The sequence below is a fragment of the Mixophyes fleayi genome, chromosome 6, assembly GCF_038048845.1.
Source record: "Mixophyes fleayi isolate aMixFle1 chromosome 6, aMixFle1.hap1, whole genome shotgun sequence".
Taxonomy (NCBI): Eukaryota; Metazoa; Chordata; class Amphibia; order Anura; family Limnodynastidae; genus Mixophyes; species Mixophyes fleayi.
Window position 1 is genome coordinate 16,227,847 of NC_134407.1, and position 20,863 is coordinate 16,248,709.

The 20,863-nt window shown below is 42.9% G+C and overlaps 1 protein-coding gene across 1 annotated transcript in view; it reads right to left on the bottom strand.

The window, feature by feature from the left end:
- Positions 1-20,863, bottom strand: part of RRP12 (ribosomal RNA processing 12 homolog) — a 38,211-nt gene that overhangs the window by 12,743 nt on the left and 4,605 nt on the right. The window contains exons 3-22 of the mRNA XM_075215913.1: positions 18,702-18,785; positions 17,648-17,724; positions 17,444-17,549; positions 15,649-15,765; positions 15,349-15,487; positions 14,912-15,039; positions 13,875-13,973; positions 13,526-13,617; positions 11,861-11,972; positions 11,434-11,534; positions 10,240-10,354; positions 9,996-10,138; positions 8,695-8,816; positions 8,179-8,243; positions 6,905-7,067; positions 5,945-6,099; positions 2,890-2,957; positions 1,606-1,699; positions 1,230-1,388; positions 410-490 (exon numbers count right to left, since the gene is read on the bottom strand). Coding sequence (XP_075072014.1) covers positions 410-490; positions 1,230-1,388; positions 1,606-1,699; positions 2,890-2,957; positions 5,945-6,099; positions 6,905-7,067; positions 8,179-8,243; positions 8,695-8,816; positions 9,996-10,138; positions 10,240-10,354; positions 11,434-11,534; positions 11,861-11,972; positions 13,526-13,617; positions 13,875-13,973; positions 14,912-15,039; positions 15,349-15,487; positions 15,649-15,765; positions 17,444-17,549; positions 17,648-17,724; positions 18,702-18,785 — 2,220 coding nt within the window. The remainder of the gene's footprint in view (positions 1-409; positions 491-1,229; positions 1,389-1,605; positions 1,700-2,889; positions 2,958-5,944; positions 6,100-6,904; positions 7,068-8,178; positions 8,244-8,694; positions 8,817-9,995; positions 10,139-10,239; positions 10,355-11,433; positions 11,535-11,860; positions 11,973-13,525; positions 13,618-13,874; positions 13,974-14,911; positions 15,040-15,348; positions 15,488-15,648; positions 15,766-17,443; positions 17,550-17,647; positions 17,725-18,701; positions 18,786-20,863) is intronic.

The following is a 20,863-nucleotide window of genomic DNA, read 5'->3' on the forward strand; positions in this document are numbered from 1 at the left end:
AAAAACGGAAGTCTGAGTCCTCGATTCTTGCCCCCAACAAAAGAGAGGTCCCTACTTCTTTGAGAAGAGACTATTAGTGTGGACTCAGCCCACAGGGGGTTTGTATTGTTAAACTCCCAAAAGGGAAATGTTTTTGTAGACGATCAGATCACACACTTTCTATGTGAGGGGATATTCTGGGAGAAGAACTATACTATGGTCAGAGAAACACAACTTTGCAGAGAAGAGTTAACCTTTAAACACACAGTCACTTTAAAAAGGACAACACTTCTGAATGTGGGGTCAATACGGCTGGAGAGATAAATGTGCACAAGGAATGTGTGAGATATAGAAGCCGTCCCCGAGGGTTCTACTAACTGGACGGTCTACAGGACAGGCTGCTGTAACATGACGGCGCTACGGATCTCACCTCTGGAATAATAGAGGTTATGAATTCTTCATGGTCGGCTGTGAGCTGCTTGATGATATGGATCAGGCATTTCAAACGTGGCTGAAAAGAGAGAAAAGGTGAAAGGTTCACATTCCCTGCAGATTGTTCCACTAATAATCTCTCTGTAGAAGTGACCTCTGCAAATATCACACGTGGCACAAACCCAGGGAAGTGGAAGGTGACTTTTCTGTAATAAGGTTTTAGGTGTGTATATATATCATCATCATCATTTATTTATATAGCGCCAGCAAATTCCTCAGCGCTTTACAATTGGGAACAAACATTGATAAGACAATACTGGGTAATACATACAGACAGAGGTAAGAGAACCCTGCTCGCATGCTTACAATCTATAGGACAATGGGAGTTAGAAACACAAGGGCATGTGCTACATCATATTGCACAATGGAGCAGCTAGAATGCAAAGGTAAAAGTATTGAGTGGGCTGTGTGTGTTGCAATGTTGGTCAGAGGGTTGTTGTCTTGTGTTAGCTGTGTAGAGGGTGGTAATAGGGTAACCTAGGGAGAATAAGATGGTGGTTGAGTATATCATAAGCTTGTCTGAAGAGGTGGGTTTTAAGAGAACGCTTGAAGGTTTGAAGACCAGAGGAAAGTCTTACTGTGCGAGGGAGGGAATTCCACAAAGTGGGTGCAGCCTGTATTTTTATATATATATATATATATATATATATATATATATATATATGTGTTGATTCAAATGTATCTGCACGTTGGACAGACTGCATTAATATACAATATAATGATCTCATCTGACTCCTCCTACGACTGGGTCACCTCACCCGTTTCGCTGGGGATGAAGCGCTTTTCAGCGACCCCACGAGGGTATTCTGCAGCTCCACCAAGTTATTATTGACAAAGTCTAGGCAGGGCGCCCTCTCCCCGCCACAGATCTCCTCCAGCACCCTGTACGCCTTCTTCTGCAGACTGTGGTTTTTATCCTGAAAATAGAAACAGAAAACAAAATTACTAGAATTTCCTTTATTAATAGGCATATATTTGTATAGCGCTACCATACTACGCAGCACTATACAGATAATATTCTATCCTTCCCTCAGTCCTTGCCCCAATGAAGCTTACAGTTTAAATTACTGTCCATACAGTCTGTTTTCTTGGACTGTTGGAGGGGGCGGTGTTATGTAACCGGTGTTCACCTACCTCTAGGTACGGTAGAATTGTCCGGTAGATATTGGTCATTGATGGTTCATCTGCGTACGGGACCATTGCAACAATGAGGTCCAGCACAGACAGCCTGCGTGCGGCAAATATAGAGCGGCCAGTTACCCAATTCACAGACATCCACATACTATACTGAACATTATATACAGGAAACACAGCGGTAGGTATTATAAAACAGCCGTGTGTCATACAATCTACATTTGGTCTTTGCCGTTGTGACCACAATCTCCAAGTAATTATGGAACTGGCCACAGTGGCCAGAGATACGTGTACTCTTAAACTTTACATATTTGTAAAGAATGATTATCGCATTTTCTCTCTTGTTCTTACCCATCTGCCACCTTGTCACATAAAGCCAGTGGCTTGGTGGCTTGGCCTGTTCTCTCATCAAACATGGCAACTAATTATCTAGCTGCCTAGGGACAGTTGTATGTACGGATGATCTTCAGTGACTGTTTGCTTTCTCACCCTATTATGTGTCAGAAGTGAACAGAACAAGAACAATGACCTTCATCCAATGTCTGGAATTCACCCACTTCTCCATCAGATTTCCTCCCAGTGGAATCCATTTTCGAGAATAAGGAGTAATAGACAATCTCTTGGATATAGCCGCCGATCAGAGGCTGTAGAGCAGGCCTGTCCAACCTGCGGCCCTCCAGATGTTGCGAAACTACAAGTCCCAGCATGCCCTTCCAGCTATCAACAGGTTGTCTACTGGCAAAGCATGCTGGGGCTTGTAGTTTCCCAAACATCTGGAGGGCCGCAGGTTGGACAGGCCTGCTGTAGAGGCTAACCCAGTGTAGGCTAACCTGTGACAACTCCAGGTGTTGTGAAACTACAAGTCCCAGCATACCCTTCCAGCAATAAGCTGCTATATATTGGCAAAACATGCTGGGACTTGTAGTTTCACAACACCTGTAGTGTCACAGGTTAGCTCTAATCCAATAGAGCAATTTAAACATGATTGGGATAGACATAAGGATATCCTTTCAAAGAATAAAGGCTCAAATAGGGTTTGAGGTCACCATAGGTTAATATATGGGCCAAGTGGTTCTTATCTGCCGTCAAATTCTATATCTGACCAGCTTACAGAAAGCAACCATTATCTATCCAGAACTAGGGTTGACTTCCCTCTTTGTAATGTATTTCAGTAGCTTATCAAAACCACTACTCTAGGCTAGAAACCATGAAATAAGAGCAGTTAAAAATCACCATACAGAAGCCAGGACGTTCCGAGACATTATTGGTAATAAGGAGTCTTACCTCATGGCCTCAGAGTTCTCAGGCGCCGTCAGCTTCACCCCGGCTTTCTCTAAGAAACTACTGACCAGCTGTGGATGTGAAAAACACAACAGATATAAACATGAGGAGGAACAAAATATCAAACATCCGACCAGCTATTATTGGATATTGTGGGTATACCAAGCTTGGTTAAACAAACATGCATAGGTCACCTGTGACTGGATCACTGATAAGTAACTTATTTGTGGCTGGATCATGTAGAAATAATTTATTGTAGAAATGTATTTCAATCAGAGGTGCAGGCACCAATGCATAATTTGAAATGCACTTATCGTGTTACGTTGGGATGTGTTTTGTATACAAGTGTCATTGTTTGGGTTTGTAACATTGCTAGAGGAAGTCTGTTTGCCGATAGCAGGAAATGTTAAGTCTTTATGTGAAGTGACAAAAACCTGTTTAGCCTGTATACACAGCAGGGAGCCGCTGCCTGGCTGTCTGGTGTGAATGGAACTCAGATAATGCAAGAATCAAGTTTAGCACGTAACAGAGAAGTGTAAATATTGTTAGCCTTGCATCTTAATCCATGTTTGGGTAAACAAATTGCATCCTGATTCTAGAAATAGCCTGTGAGGCTGTGTTCAAATCGGTATAAAAAGCCCCATCTTGTATTGAAAATTGTTTTTATTGCTTTATCTGACCTACTCCTGGTACCTTCAACCGGTGTGAGCAAATAAACATCACTTGTTTCAAAGACCTGCTTGGAAAACTTCTCTATCCATGTGACCTACAGATCAGACCCAAAATCGAATCTGTTCCCGGCTGTTTCTGAGGTTTGGACCTAACTTTTCCAGTACCACCACTCTGTCCACTACTCAGCAGCTCTGGCCAGTGTGATAAGCCAGGGGGGATCCATCCACAGCAACCCTGATCCATACTAGTACACTAGTAACAACAGTTACCCAGAAGGAACCCGGTTCTGGATGCCAGTAAGGAGTCCAGTGGTGGCAGCATTTGTAAGTCCCTCCTACTGCGGTAAGAGGGCACATTTGAGATAATAAAAGGGAACGGTAGCAAAGTAAGCCCAGCCGGTTCCCAGCAACAGCAGACAAGGTGGCATAGTCAGTCCATCCCGTCACATCACCTATCATGGCTTTGGTTCCTCCGTAACATGGTGAGCTTTCACCTACCCACCATCTGTACCAGATTTTCTTCCTCGCTTTTTCTTCTCTGTTTTGCTTTGTGGTTTCGTTACTTTCCCTGTCTGATTTTTTTTCTATCTTTAACTTTGATGGCAGAACAAAGGTCTAGTAATATCGGTACCATCAGTGTTATCCAGACCCAAGAAGAGATGAACAAGAGAAAATGTTCTCCTCTGACCATCCAGAGAAGAGGAGAGGAATCCTTGCTGCCCTAACTCACCAAGGGGTAATAACACAAGGGATGAAAGATAATATGGTGCAAAGTCTAACTCCAAAGCACAACTGGGATAAAAAATCCTGCTCAAGTCAAGGATGAGAATCCTACACTACAAAGGGAAGGACCCGACCCTGAGCCAGGTCCTCTCTGCAGCAACCAGAGCTCCACACACATATAGGCTGCACAGCAAACTGCAATATCCCCCAGTTATCATGGCATTGGGAGACAAACCTGCAGGAAAACCACGAATGGAAAAATGCCAGGATGATGTGACCGTCTGACTAGATAAACCACAAGACACTCTTAGGTTCTAGGATGGGACCATTCAGACTTCCCTAAATCAGTGCTGGAAGAAGTAGTTTAAAGAGTGTAGTCTATGGACGAATGTATCCACAAGAAAATGACTGAACAGAAGGAATAAACTTGACAATATGCAGTTATATAATGTTGTTTTGGTCGCATGCACCAAATACTATGACTAATCCATTCTATTTGGAGGCCAATTAAACAAGAGAATAGAATAGAATGTCCACGTGTCCAACAAGACCAGTCCTGGATAAAGGAATAGATACAAAGCTTTACCCAAAAGCCAGAGAGATATACAGCAGAGTCCAAGGACATTACGGTGTAATGCAGTAACCTTCCTGACTACAGCAATGAACATATTACAATAATCACACAGCAAGTGAATATACAAACTATATGCTATAAAACTGACACACAGAACACAACAGTACTAGTCAAGAGGGAGATGAGTAAAACATCTGTCACATCTCCTCCCATCCATACTGAACTGCATCTTATTAGTGAGGCTGAAGAGTAGATCAGGGAGAGGAACGCATCCACCAGACAATCCCCAATTGTTATTCTGGAAACGGGAAGCGGGCGATTAGCCGGCTTGTAACTCCACAAATGGTTCCGATTCTGGTAGCTGCAGCCTAGGCTGGAGACCCCACCAATGTAAAGCCCGCCGGGCAGAGGATACAATACAGCCGCTTCTACAAGACCCAGCTTACACGGATCCACAAGTGCTGGCAGACAGGGGCTACAGATGTCTCCAGCGCTGCCTTCTGCTGGGGCGGCCTCGGTGACGTCACAGGATTCCCTGTCCGGGTGGGGAGGCCGTAGTGTGTTCTACTGTCTGAGCTCGGGGGAATGCAGCAGCGCAGGGCTAAGCAACCATCGCTGCGCTGTGTTATTACAGAGTGCGCTTGGATGATAGAAAAGTTTCCCAGGCAAACCGGTGTAGTACCGTGTGTGACTTATTTACTATGGTTTATTTATATAACACCAGTCGTATTACAAATCGATGTACAGAGAATAATTTGTAATCGTTTACATCCCTTCCTCTCCATTAGAGCTTACAATCTAAATTCCCAAACACACACATAGTAGCATCAATGTTGCAGAGGCCAATTAACCTTAGCATGTTTTTTTACTGTGGAAGGACAGTAGAAATTCACGCCAACACGGGGAGAACATACAGACTACACAACACAGATAGGGCCCATAATCGAATTCATGATCCCTGTGCTGCAATGCAACAATACTAACCACTACTTCTATTACACAAAGCTGCTCGTACGGAGAACCCAACATATGTACATAAGACTGAGAACGGAGGTGTATCTGTGACAGCATGGTGGATAATACGCCTCACCTGCTGGTCTGTGATGGTCAGATACACTCGCACAGTGTCCAGCACAGGAAGCTTCTGGGAAGCGCCTTCTCCCGGCCCAGGCGGCTGACTGTACACATTGAACAAAATCGGAAGAAAGTTCTTGGCAAAGCGGCTGACCTCAGCTTTATCAGACTCTGCAGAGAAAGAAGAACGGACTGAATACAGAGAGATAAAGGGAGCAGCGAGTCATCCTGTTTCACACAACTCCTAATCCCTGCAGATTAGAACGGATGGAGGGGAACATCCATATAGTCTGTTTTGCTTCACATAACAATTGCCCTTAATCAGAAAAGCTGAAAAGTTACAATATTCAACTCGCACAGAAGCAAAACGTTATTGTTAGACGTTACTTTGACTACAGCAAAACAGGATTCTGATGCATTGGAGGTACACTAATCCTCTTTTTTATTTAATATAAAATGATATTCTTGTGGCACAGCGCCACCTGGCTGCTGCAACAGGAGATGCAGATTACCGCTGCACAAGCAGAGGGCCATTGTTTTTGTCTCCGTCCCATAATTCCCTCCTCTCCTCACCAAGCCTTCTGTCAATAATATTGGTGCGTCAGGTTCTAGCGGCTGGGGGTAGATCTGGCACATAACGGAATATGGTGTAATATCTCCGGTGGAATGACCTACTCTAGTAGGATATGTTAATACAATCTGTACTAAGAAACATCATAAAACTACCATACACATTCTAGCAGATCGTTAACCAAAGAAAAGATTTCAAGCTAGAAAGCCCTTATTCCTAAACATACAGCATTGTGATACAACGTGGCCAACATAAGTACACAAAAACGGTTTATGCAGTTAATCGAGCAAAACTTGGATATAAAACATACCTAAAGACACACTAAACAATATAAACATAAATGATAAAGGACTATCTGAAGAGACAGGACACGATTTTGGATAGACAACACACAATCTTCAGTACCTGATTCGCATCCCTTGTTGACGAGGGTGCGGAGAGCTTGACACACGGTGAGCCGGAGGTCTGGCCGGTCACCGATGACCATTCCCAAAGTGCGCGCGATCCCCTTGAAAGAGAGCGCTATGTCCACAGGTTTGGTGCAGAACCCGGGTAACATTGTCCAGATCTGTGAAATAAAGTTCATGAATTCATGTTCCCAATGTGCTACTTATGCACAATTTGACCATTATTCTTGTAAGAGTTCTTGGCATAGAACAACTCATGCCCACAGAAAAAATGTCTACCGTGCAGCCTAAGATGACGACTTCTGTGATAACAGCAGTGATATTAAACCCAGAATATGTTGACATTTCAATAGCTTTCATGCCCTGGCAATAATCAAACCTATATATTGTGTTATTCAGGCACCTTGTCCCTGCCCATCTGAGCTTACATCTAATTTTACTGTGTAGAACACAATTCAAATATTTAAATAGTTTTTCTTCTACAAGTAGATATTTCCCTAAATGATCAAAAAAAAGTTCTATTTAATTTATGGACGTTCTGTGGTTAAGAAAAGAGAAATTTTGCAATAAACTCAGACACTGGTGATATCTAAGCTCATGTTAGAGGAAGTGGACTGTAGAAAACCAGGACATACCTATGCTACAGCCAGTGGGAAGATCCTGACAAAGGATTAATCCACTTTAAAAGATATATATGTATTTTTAGCAAATATCCCACCTCTCCCCAACTAGAGGAACTGTGGGAGATCCACACCAGGAATCTCTGCAGCTTGAGAGCCAATCCCCAGCTCCGACACAGCTCCTTCCCCCCCTTTTAATAAGCAGTAGAGGAGGTTTAAAAGGCTATTATTCAATTATACACCTCTAGACAACTCAGCGACAAGAAGCCACCAATTGGTCGCAAGGAGAGTAGAGCGTTTCCCAGACATAAAACTCGCACAGAACTAATAGTTTGATGGCAGCTAAAGGTGTAATCATTCCTCGAGACATCTCTACATTAGCGGTTGCCAAGTGGTTAGCCCACAGACCAAACTCCTAACACACCATTAGTGAACTGAACTTTATTCCCCATTTATTCCATTATTTGCAAGTTGAAGACACCGTGTTCAACACCATCTTTATCCATGTATATTAATTGGCGAGATTGGGAAATATTATTAAAAAGACCATATTAATTGCTCCTCGGAATCCCAAGGACTGGGCAACGAAGCATTTTGTTACACACTGCACAATACCCCTGGTGCACAATGAACTGCGAGCTCCTCTGCTTACTTGCCACTGAAGAGTCTCATAGATTTTGGCCTCAAGGTTTCTCCCGACCTGGACGAAATCACCAGCTGTCAAAAGTAAATGTATGCCTTACAAATATATCCGAAATTCCAGATACATTTATCACAAGGTGTAGACATTTCTAGCAGTGGCGGCTTTTATTAGACATGGTTATGATATCGCCGCATAGGTCAAACTTATAATAGACATTCTAACGCCTGAGGAGCTCCATCTGCTGGTCATTGATGGGCTATCCTACAAGCTCACTCCCTGATCAATGGGGGAATCGCTCAGTTCCGCAAGACGCGGCAGGATGCAAAACAGATATGGGATACTGGACTCAGTAGACTGTAATATAGTGATCTGTCCATGTTTACCAATTACCTCTTAAAAAGCAATAAACTTTCTGTGTTAAAAAAATAAGACATGGAAGAACGTCAATACAATCCCTATATATCACCATATTTTCTACATTTCCTAAGCTGAAGACACTAATCACGGATTTATCAACAAAATCACCTCGATTCTTTACATTAGCGGCGAGGGGCAGGAAATATCGCGTGAAGAATCCCAGCTCCGTGTTCTTCACATGGTCGCGGATAACAGGCACCAGCCAGCTGCGTGAGAAGTCACAGGTTTCCCTGATAAAAGAGTGGAGGGTTATATACATCCATTCACTTCTCCAGATGTTCTATTTAGAAACACATCCCCCAGGCAACAATTCACTTTCCCGGATATTTTATCTAAATATGTCCAGACCAATCCCTAGCCGATAAATTCCCTTCTACAGACATTCAATCCTCTTACGTCCAGTCACAAGACACACATCCCCAGCATACAATTCCTTTTCCTGGACATTTAATCCCAATACGACCAGACACACATCCCCAACCAACAATTCCTTTCCTCGGGCATTCTATCCAGATACGTCCAAACACATCCCCAACCAACAATTCCTTTCCTCGGGCATTCTATCCAGATACGTCCAAACACATCCCCCAACCAACAATTCCTTTCCTTGGGCATTCTATCCAGATACGTCCAAACGCATCCCCAACCAACAATTCCTTTCCTCTGGCATTCTATCCAGATACGTCCAAACGCATCCCCAACCAACAATTCCTTTCCTTGGGCATTCTATCCAGATACGTCCAAACGCATCCCCAACCAACAATTCCTTTCCTCTGGCATTCTATCCAGAAACGTCCAAACATCCCCCAACCAACAATTCCCTTCCTCTGATATTCTAGCCAGATAAATCCAGACATATCTCTCCAACCAATAATACCCTTCCACGCATATTATATAATACATAGAGACAGACATCTCTGGCCAACAATTCTCTTTCCTGGACATTGTACCCAAATGTGCCCGGATACATATTCTCAGGTGACAATTCCCTTTTCTGTACATTCTATGTCAATAGCCCATAACACAATACCCCTACCTGGACATTCTATCTTGATATATCCAGACATATTGAAGACCGACCATTCACTTCACTGAACAATTCTAGCAGGATACATCCAATCATTCACTTGAACAAGTCCAAACATGTATCCCCCAACCAACAGTTTCTTTCCACAGACATTCTACCGCCAAAAACATAAAACCAGCAGATAATGGTCTTTCTTCAGCATTTTATCCATATATTCAATATAATTAAAATGAAAAAAAGTGACAACTTAATTTTCCTTTGCATTAATAACAAAATAGAGATTAAAGGGACCGCAATAGCCAACACTGATAAATCAGGTAAAAATGTTGTCATTTTCCATCCGAGCGTCTGATAGACCAATATATTTAAGGAGAACACTCACTCTGTGCCATCAATCTGCAGCGGAACGGCTCTCAGGACCACCTCCGGACCCATACTCTCTACTGCCGCTCCCACCGCGCTGTCCAGTTCTCTGATGTGCGGAAAATGAGCGGAGCCTCGCAGGTCAGCGAGGGTCTGCAAACACTGCAACGCATAACGGTCAGAAGCTCAGTGATCGGTTAGTAGCCTAAAGTACACAATAGGTGGCAGCTCATTATAAATACTTCTTCATTACATCATCTTACCTTCTTCATAAACGGGTGGTAGAACTTCCCAGCAACCTCAAAAAAGGTCTGCAAGACCTGGAGGACATAGACCCAGGAAGCATGGAACTTGTACGACAGACCATCTTCTACAAACCTAAAAAGATGCACAACGTGTGTCCAATATGAACCACTGCTCTTCAGAAGGACACACAATATATGAAACAACCATATTCACAGTTAAAATTTTATCTATTGTCTTTCAAAGTGAAAATCTAAGGACTTGCGCCCTTGGGTGGTTTGATACCCGCACTCCTCTGCAGTCACCGGAAGAACACAGCTTTCAGCAGACCTCAAATGCATCTTGCCCTATTCGTAGTCTGACCAGCTTGTAGCAAACACAGACAAACATTCCACATAGTTATTGATAGATCACTATACTGAGGTTCACCTAGACTGCGTTAATATCCCAAAGGAGGTGAAGCCAGAACGTGGCATCACACCACAGGTGGATGTGGGACTGCTCATATGTTCACAGCCCAAGTAGAGTTTCACACACCCAGAAATATTCTAACAACCGGTACTGGTCAGGCAGTATAGCATGGAGTAATCTGTCAGCAAGGCACAAAATTAACAGTACAACTAATCTCTAAGACGACAACTCACAGAACCCCAATCTTGCAGGACAAGGATTAGTATAGAAAATACTGCTTTGGGATTGCACACCAAGAGGATATCCAAAAAAAAAATTTCCCCAACCAGGGAAACCGATTTATCTTTACAGAAGTCCATATAAACTACTCTAACACATGATTAAATGAAAATAAATGTAGGACATCTCAAAGTATATAGACCTAACAAGCCGTACCAGCAACTATTTAACATTGCTACATATTAAAGACTGCATATTTCTGAACAAACTATAGATTTGATCTTACACAGGAGTTGGGTCCAGCAATGTCCCAGCAGCTTAAGTGACTGGAATATCACAGATGTGGTTTACTTCCCATAGACCTTTTTGGCTTTATATGTAATGTCTCAGAAGTTCTCAAACTTCTCGAATCAACACGCAATTTATACCCTAAAACGAACAGGTTTTATGACAACAAAAAGCAGAACACTAGAACGGGGAGGACTGTAAAGAGGTGATGCCCTGTGATGGGCCCAGCAGGTAAGTGGCACGATGCCCTCCGAGATGAAACAGACAGGTTACTGTAAATAAAGCGATCTGCTCACTTGAACATTTTATAGATGAGCCCAGCGGTTCCGGACACTGGAGTAGACGAGATTGTCCCGGTGTCTGTAGTGTGAGGAGCGATGCATTCTGTAAGGAGAGACTGGAGATACAGGGGATGATTAATGTCAAACTTCCCGGTTACGATTCCTTTTTACAGATCATAGAACACAGTATTATCTGTTGTGTCAAACATTCTATAAAAGAAACTCATAGGTATAATCTTATGCTACAGCAACCGGGAGAACACAATTCATTGGCTCTTTCCACCCTATGGGATCAGAGACCTTATTCCAGACCGTATACTTCTGCAAATATGACTACACATATAAACGTAATTTTGAATAACAAACCTTGGACAGATCTTATGATTAATGTAGTCGCTGAGTACCTCCCTTGTATTATTTAGCTCAGTATTAGGACTCGTACCTTCAGTGTGTACGCAGCCGCAGTCACCACCTGCGTGTGAGGGGACAGGAGGCAGTTGACCGACGTGGAGAAAAGCCGAGGAAGATGACCCAGGCAGAGATCATTCTGCAACCTGAACAAACAAACACAGAACCGCCCGGAGGTTATTGTCTTGTCAGGTATTCCAGACTAACCTGTATTAAACTATATACCATTTATTGGCTTTCAGCTTGCCTTAGTCACCTCCGGCCTAACCGACAAACTTTCTATGGTTCCCCAATACATCATTTTTCCTTGCACCCCGCAAAGTGTCTACGAAACGTTGACTCCGCCCCCTTAAGGTCTTGTTCACACCTATCCATTTGTAAACCACTAAGACATGCTCATTCCCACCACTGTGTCCTACAACGCCATGTGGATACCTTTAGAAACACCACGCAACCCATACGTTAATGCTTATTCCCATTACAATAGGTTGTATTAGCAAAAGTAAAGCGCACGCTAACTACATAAAAACACGTGTTACTTTTCAGGTGTGTTTGCTCATTAAAAACAGAACACATTTTACATTCATATTCCCCTAACTGATAATATTCATAAAAATAGTTACACATCTTCTGCTGTCTCAGTTAAAAAAAAACAACATTTAGGGGGGTATTCAATTGTTTCTTTTAACGCGCTAAAACAAAAAAAACCGAGCGCTCGAAAAAAACTTCATATTATACGGTAATTTTGCGCGCGTAAACAGTTAATACGGTACTTACTCGCTGCCAGCGGGCTGAATTTCAGCTCGCTGCTCAGGGAGCTGCGAGATGAAATTTAGCGAGTAATTACCGTATTAACGGTAATATTTTTAGAGCGCTCGTTTTTTTTTTTGTTTTAGCGCGTTAAAAGCAACAATTGAATACCCCCTTATAGGTAGATTGTATGTAGCAATAATAATTCACCGTCTTGGTGCAGAAACATTGTTGCTAAAAAATAATAAAAACAACACTAGTTGTGGTGTTATAACAATGTGCTGTTTGTAGACGAGAGAGAGGGGGGGGGGGGGCATAGGCAAACCGAGGGGGGGGGGGGGGGGGGGGTTCCTAGTGCCTGAAAACCTCCGTCCAAGCCTGGGGCACTGTATAATTGAGGTGGCTGAACCCTGCCCCCGCTTCACACAGCTCTGCTTCAAAAGGGAGAGCTGCGTGCACCTAACAGTAGTGCAGGCAGCATTGCCCATGTATATTATGGGGCTAGGAAGAGTTGGAGAGCAGCCAAGCACTGTCTAAAATTATAGCCACGCCCCCATGCATGCTGGTTACGCCCACTGGCGGCGTGGTGTGGAACCCCCCCCCCCTCTACTAATCCTGCGTTTGCCCCTGGGGGGGTGGCAGGGGGGGGGATTTCAAAACTCACAAGTGGAACAAATAACTTGAAAATATAGGCTTATTTTAGCAACAGGAGACGGTAGACGGGTTAACAAAATAATCTTAAAATCATAGGTATTATCAATTTGCAGAGTAGCATTTAAAAAAAAAAAAAAATAAAGAAAAACAAACTACATAAATCATAGACACAATGTGCAGCAGTTTGTCCAGCTGTAGATAGGAACATGAATCACAGTTATCAGTTTATCTGTACGTGACATTTCAGCAACATGTTCCTAGAGGTAAAACCGTCCTGGATAAACGTCTCCTTTACCTGGACAGGCTGACGTGGGCTTTCTCCATAACCGCCAGCCAGGCCAGCAGCGGCTGCAGGTCGTTCTCACTGGGCAGGTAATCGTAGAGAGCCTGTCAGATTAGATAACACTTATTAAGGATCACATAGGACAGCATGTCATCTGGTAATTGCCGTTAACTTTCCTTTGTAAAGTTCTATGACAACGACGGCTGAAAGGGCAGACAGCAGCGTCCGCCAACATGACAAGAACGAGTCGTTCTATGCGCAATTCTAAAGGTTACCATGACAATATCTCCAACATCTATGGGCTTCCAGGGACAATAAAGGACAGGAAAAGATGGGATCAGAATGCAGGGTTCATACTCACCGTGATGATCTGAGCATTGAGCTCCGCTGTGAGGGCGTCTGTGCTGGGGCCGCAGCTGAAGAGGGAGTGGAAGGCTTGCATGGCACAGGCTGTGATCAGCTGCAGAAGGGGAGAGACCATATATAACGGATGCTCTTATGTAATAGGCAGGAATCATTCATAACACAGTCCTAAATATACCCCAAATACATATTCCTTATGTGAAAACCAATTGAATCTAAAATGGTAAACTTAGGGTTTGTGCGATCGCCACCCACCTCAAAGTATCAGACAATTTCCACAATCGCTCTGCCCGCTCAACCGGCCGCGAGAGTCCGCGGAGAGACATCGCGACAGTCATGCGTGTCCACGGTAAATTTCTCACCTTTGTGGCCGGCAACGTGCACAGCCCGGCACCGGGTCAATGTACCGCTGCACCTCACGGCCAATTGAATTGAAGCGTACCAGACCTTTCTTTCACTTTATCTGCCCATTACCGTCTACTGAGCGCCTGCTCTATTCACAGCACTGATCTCAGGTATTTCAGCTGTTAAAGGCTCATTATTAAAACAGAAACAGCCAGTTCCATCCTATCTTGATATTCTGGTCTTCACTAGTAAGTCAGTCCAGCTCCGTGGACACAACATCACTGATCTTTATAGGTCCTGTCCACAGAAACCTTATGAAGCCACTTTACCAATACATCTAGATTTCGCTAGAGAAACATATTTGTAACGGCTAATAAAATTAATTCAAAACTATTAACAGGAAATCATGAGAATCCTCACATCAGACAATGACAGAAGAGTAGAAACAAATGAAGGGCGCTAGAGGGGAGGTAGGTCGGCCTCTGATGTGACGTGTTTTGCAAACCCACAAAACCAGGTGCAAATTTGTTTTTCTCTGGGGTGTTTCTAAATAACATGCTGTGAAATTTGCTAGCCAGAAAAGTAGGAACACTTGTGCATACAAAGGGACACTGGAAATACGGGCGCCGATTCCCATTACAATGTCGCCGTGACGGTTCCAGACTGGTGATGAAGCGTGACACTACTCACCACGTGGCTCAAGGTCATCACTTTCAGCAGTGTCTCACAACAAGACTTTACCACGCTGACGGGAAAACACGGCAGCAGGTCCTTCAGCAGCGTCAGCATGTGCAGCGTCGTGGTGGCTTCTTTGCTGCCTGAGGAAACCGGGGAGAGGATGGAAAACAAACAAACAGATGAAGTTATGTACCAGTAAATAATGCAGAACAGCAATGTCGACAGCGGTCGTCAACATAAGTCAACGCTCGGTTCAAATCTACCAGTGCTTAGTAGATTGACTGGCTTCCAACGAAGTCTGTGTGTGTTTGTATGTATGTGATATGGAAACTAGATTGTCAGCTCTGCAGGGACAGAGGTTAATGTGAAAGAACAAACATTCTCTGTACAGGGCTGTGTCATATTTTGATACTATATAAATGAAGCATAATAATGACAGCATCTCTCACCTCCAGACTTCTCAATTTCTTGGATACAGAATTTAGCGGTGGACTGGGCAGCCGGGTGGTGAGTGGGGGCAGAGTCAGAGAACATGAACTCGCTGCCCTTTAAGATGGTACAGATGCCCAGTTGTGCCGCCTTCCGGATCTGGCAACAGAACACAGGGACCACAATCACACACAACGCCAGAGAAGTTACAGCACAGAACGTTCCAACGCCACAAAGGACATTCCCAGCACTTGCTCAAGTCCCTTATTTTAGTTTGCGCTGGAAACGCCACAAATAGGAGACATCGATCCCTTACTCACTTTTGGTTTGGCGTGCACGGTGAAGCTCAGTAGCCCGTGGTACACCTGCAGTGTGGATGGGTAACTCCACGTAGAGAGGTCCTGCCTGCGCAGCAAGATAGCCAGACAAGAGACAACCTGCAAAAAAATCATTGCATTTATATACATCTTACATTCTGGATAGTAACAGGACAACGTATAACCTAATAACACACACAGAACAACTTGCTGCAAGTTAACTATTTTAAGATAACATACAGAATCCTCCCCAATTAGCTGGTCCTACGAAGCCCCCAACAGTACAGTTGTGTGATCCTAGGAGAGGCAGCAGTGTTGTATATACTGCTACTCTGTGAGCGGTCCATTCACATGAGCGTGACGTGGATAAATCCGCTGTGTGTTGGAGACAAGCAAGCAGTACATAGCAACACAGATCTGCGATTGGACTGTTGGACGTTTCCACAGGACCAGCCGGATAGGCAAAACTCTTTATCCTTATTTAGTAGACTCTGCCCAAAACAACGTTTTGTTTTGGATGTAGCCATTAGAAACAAAGCAACGTAGAATTTGACAGCAGAATAACCACTTGGCCCATCTAGTCTACCCATTTTTTAACCTATGTTAACCTCAAACCCTATTTGATCCCTAGCTCTTTGTAAGGATTTTCTTATGTCTATCCTAAGCATGTTTAAATTTCTCTACTGTATTAGCCTCTATCACCTCTGGGAGGCTATTCCACTTATCGTTATTCAACATCGCTAGCTGATCTGTTTCGATCATACAGGGATAGGAGCGACTCTCTTTACCTCTGTGTAAGTAGCAGATATATTTCTTATTATGAGGTATTTTATCGGATGTTGACCGCGGTTTTTCTATCTTTTGTATATTTACACGGATCCTCGATTGTGGGACAAGATATGTATGGGGTTGGATTACTTTAGAAACATCCCGGATACAGAGACTATATAGGAGTGGACATAAGGACATCAGAATTGGGACAATTTAAGTATATAATTTCTCTTCTACCTTATTGCACAATTGCATGGTCCTATACATGTTCCAGTTATATCCTTGATTATTGATTACTACATTGGTCACATTCATGTACATATGTGATGAAATTCATTATATTTATCATAATTATCTATACTTTATGTAGACTGACTGTGCGCTGTAGTATTGTTTATGTTTTTTATCCACTTATCCACTACCTACTTCCCCCCAGTGTCAGTACATGTCCTCATGTTCTAGTACTTCTCTTCCCCCCAGTGTCAGTACATGTCCTCGTGTTCTAATACTTCTCTTCCCTCCAGTGTCAGTACATGTCCTCATGTTCTAGTACTTCTCTTCCCCCCAGTGTCAGTACATGTCCTCGTGTTCTAATACTTCTCTTCCCCCCAGTGTCAGTACATGTCCTCATGTTCTAGTACTTCTCTTCCTTTGTAGAATGTATCCCTTCTGTACTTTGATAAAAACCCTTGATATATTTGAAAGCTTCTACCATGTTCCCCCTTCCTCTTCTCTGCTCCAAACTGTACATATTAATTAGCCACCTTCCAGTGTCTGTGTAATGAACAGAAGTGAGAATATGGCGGTAAGTTCTGATTTTTGAGATGCACAGAGATGACACAAAACTCCATGAAACAGTTATTTCAGTCTCTCCCCCCGCCCCACAATTGTAGCCACCCACATGCAGTACTGGTTCGTTAACATTCATCTGTCCTATGCATCCAACGTATTTACAGGACATTAGAAACAAAGTCTATTCTGTTGGCAGCATCTGGGAGTGGTTGCAGATAACAGTATTACTACGTACCCATCGCAGTGCCGAGGTGCTGCCACTGGTGGCCTGTGAAGCCATAATATCCATAAACGCCTTTGACGTGTCTGAAAACTTCTTAATCAGCACAGGACCCGGAACCCTGATGGATCACATGAGACACGTCACCGACACATGGTCAAAGCATGAAAATAGAACGTCTCAATACCCAGGTACAAAAGGTTTATATAACACACTGACCTTCTCATCACCAGGTTAAGCAGGTAGGTAACCGCAGCCAAGGACTCTGGGGACTCTACGGCTTCCAATGTGGTCATCTAAGAGTACATACAGTGTAAGGAACAAGTCATTGCTGTGTCCTGTTATCACACACCAGGAGCCTCAGTGAAAAGGAGGAATGGTTCAGCCAAGGAACTGACAAAGAACATAAGCTTCATACTCGCACTTTATGCTTTTATTTTTATAAATAATGGTTGACTGTAGCTCTCCTTTTAAAATGCAAGGCTCTTAATACAGATCAGGATATTTTACCTTAATCCGAGCAACAAACCACACATATATTGCCACGTACCTCCACCCAACTAAATAACCATTCACAAAGAAGAAACCTACTTTTATACGTGTTTACCAAATACACGCACACAAAAAAAAAAAAAAAAGAGACATGCTGATCGAAAACAACCACTCATTCTCCGTCTCCAGAGCTTTTGCCGGGAACCAATAGAGACTTTTCCCAGTGATTACAGCTACCAGGAACATCGTGATAACACTGTGCTTGTAAGAGTAGCCAGAACAACATAGGGTTTCTCTGTAATATCAGCCCGGTGTGTCACAGATGTTTTTGGGAGAGGTCACCGCTGGAACCGGTTCTAATGGTTCTGGGGAGATGCAATGGATGGGGAGAAGTTAGAAGACACTGCAGTCACCATCGGGCAACCTGAGCACACAACCTGGACCTGTTGTCCATTGTTAGGTATGATAAGGTCACCAATCTCGCCATAATTTTTTTGCATGGCCCACATATTGCCTGTAACAAATTTGCTGGCTCCAAACTTTTGGTGAAATTTGCCGAGGCCTGACTTACTGTATTTTTGTTTTTCTTTTCTTTGGAAACGCGAGCACCCAGTGAGCCACTTGATTAAGATCTTATTTCTGATGCCAGCACTCAAATTATAATTGGCAAAATTATACACGAACACCAAAAAAATAAAAATCTGGTAATGCAACGCCGAACGTGGCCCTACCATCACCTCCGGCACACAGCAAAGGAAGAAGCGTGAACCTGTCAACTCACCAGGGCTGCAAAGTATTCAGTCTCGGTCTCCTTTCCTCCCTCGGAGCGGATGACTTCAGTGACGGCGGCCAGCACCGCGCAGATCTGAGCAGGAAAATGAACGAGGAGATTACAGAAAACCATTTCATCTTTCACAACGAAGAACTCACATTACTGCCAAGTAACCCCACATTTTATAGTAACTCCACCCAAAATGTAACATTTAGTTTTGAGTAGAATTCACTAAGTTATGATAAATTACAAAGTTATCCACACACACCGCTGCTCTCACCTATGCTGCGCTGTAACAAACACTTACCAGTGTTGTCAATGCCCCTCCCCCCTAACTTCCCATTTGTATGATCAGAACATTTACATGGGAGGGGGTTTGACAACCACGCCGCCTGCTTCAAACCCGTGTAACAGTTTTGGCAGAGATGAATGCAGCACCAAAATCATTGCCCGCAGGAGCACACGCCGATTAATAACTTACTGAAATCTGCCCAAACGTACCTAATGTCTTGATTGGAGCTCTACTTTAAGGTGCTCCTATATCAGTGCTGGCTAACCTGTGACACTCTAGGTGTTGTGAAACTACAAGTCCCAGCATACCCTTTCAGCAATAAGCTGCTATATATTGGTAAAGCATGCTGGGACTTGTAGTTTAACAACACCTGGAGTGTCACAGGTTAGCGAACACTGTCCTATATCGACCATGTACATCCCAGGTATATATACACAAGATTATGGCCAAAATATATGCAATGTATGGTTACAAAGACTGCTTCACACCTATGTACGTCCTTCCTCTCACGCTCATTATGTACGATAGTATTTTGCTCAGTTGATCTCTATTTGTATTATTTCAAACTATTCTGCAATTAATCTATATGGTGCCATTGTGTGGCTTTGAAAAAAAATTACAATACAATATTTAAAAGAGCAAAACAGGTAACAGTCACATAAAAGTAAAATACATTGACCGAACTTAGAGTGCGATATTGTAATTACAATTTTTGAACAGTTGAGTACAAGCTATTGTACTCTCCTATCAGCTATTTTAAAAACACAGAGGCTCCTAATAGGGCCCTTTAATGGCATGTATATAGTATACTATGATGTGCATAGAGAGATTACAATCACAGAACAATAGCTGGTACTTTGCTTGTGCGCTGGTGCATTCCTCACAACAACAAATCCAGAGTATTTAGAGACCAAAATGACTATTACGTGACTGGAGAATCCGATGGTATTTCCTAAATTGCAAGAATCAAAAGACACCCAAAACAAGCCTATTTGTGCATCATAGTAGTTTGGGTGTCTCACTAGACAGACATAATGCTTTATACAAACACACCTAATAACCCAACCAATAAAACACCAGGGCTGGGAGCTAAAATCACAACACAGCTAAATAAAGGATAGGAAAGATAATCAGCAGTCTGTCATGTAGGCAAATTCAATTATTTGACACAGAGCAGAAAATGATAGAGGTTAATAATACTCTACACCTAAAATGTAATTACGTGGATGCTGAGAACAGACAGCAGTCAGCAAAAATCTTCCTTACAGCACCTACCATGTTTCCAGGAGCATACCATGAAGCAGCTGGGCGGTGAACAACAAGTGATACAGTTATACTGATCAGATGGCAGTCCTAATTAACTGCATGAACATACACTCTGTACTAGTATCACATCAATGGGTACCTTAACTGTACATTAAATATAGGAAAATTAAGATTATTAGATGTAGACCAGTAAGTGCCATTTACATCAAGGTGGTGGACTTAAATAACTCTGTAATGAAGGTTATAATACATGAACGATGGGAAATCTTCTATGAACAGCTGTGAAAGACATCTTCATCACGCTCTGATATAACTAGTACTACTAAGAGAACAATATTGTTACTACAATGACCATTTTAGGGCTAGACTCATTTAAGTCAGAGTGACAATGATCACTTTCTTCACAGCTGTTCATTCATTCATTCACGGTATGAACAAAACTTACAGCTTCTCTCCTTCATTTACATCTTACTAACGGACCTCAGCCACACATTATCCTGGTCACAGTTAGGGATGTTCACTGACCCCCATGCTTTGGATCTATATTCTTTTTAAAAATTGCTAAAAAATGCTAAAATCACATAATTTGGCTTTATTTTGTTCCTACATTATT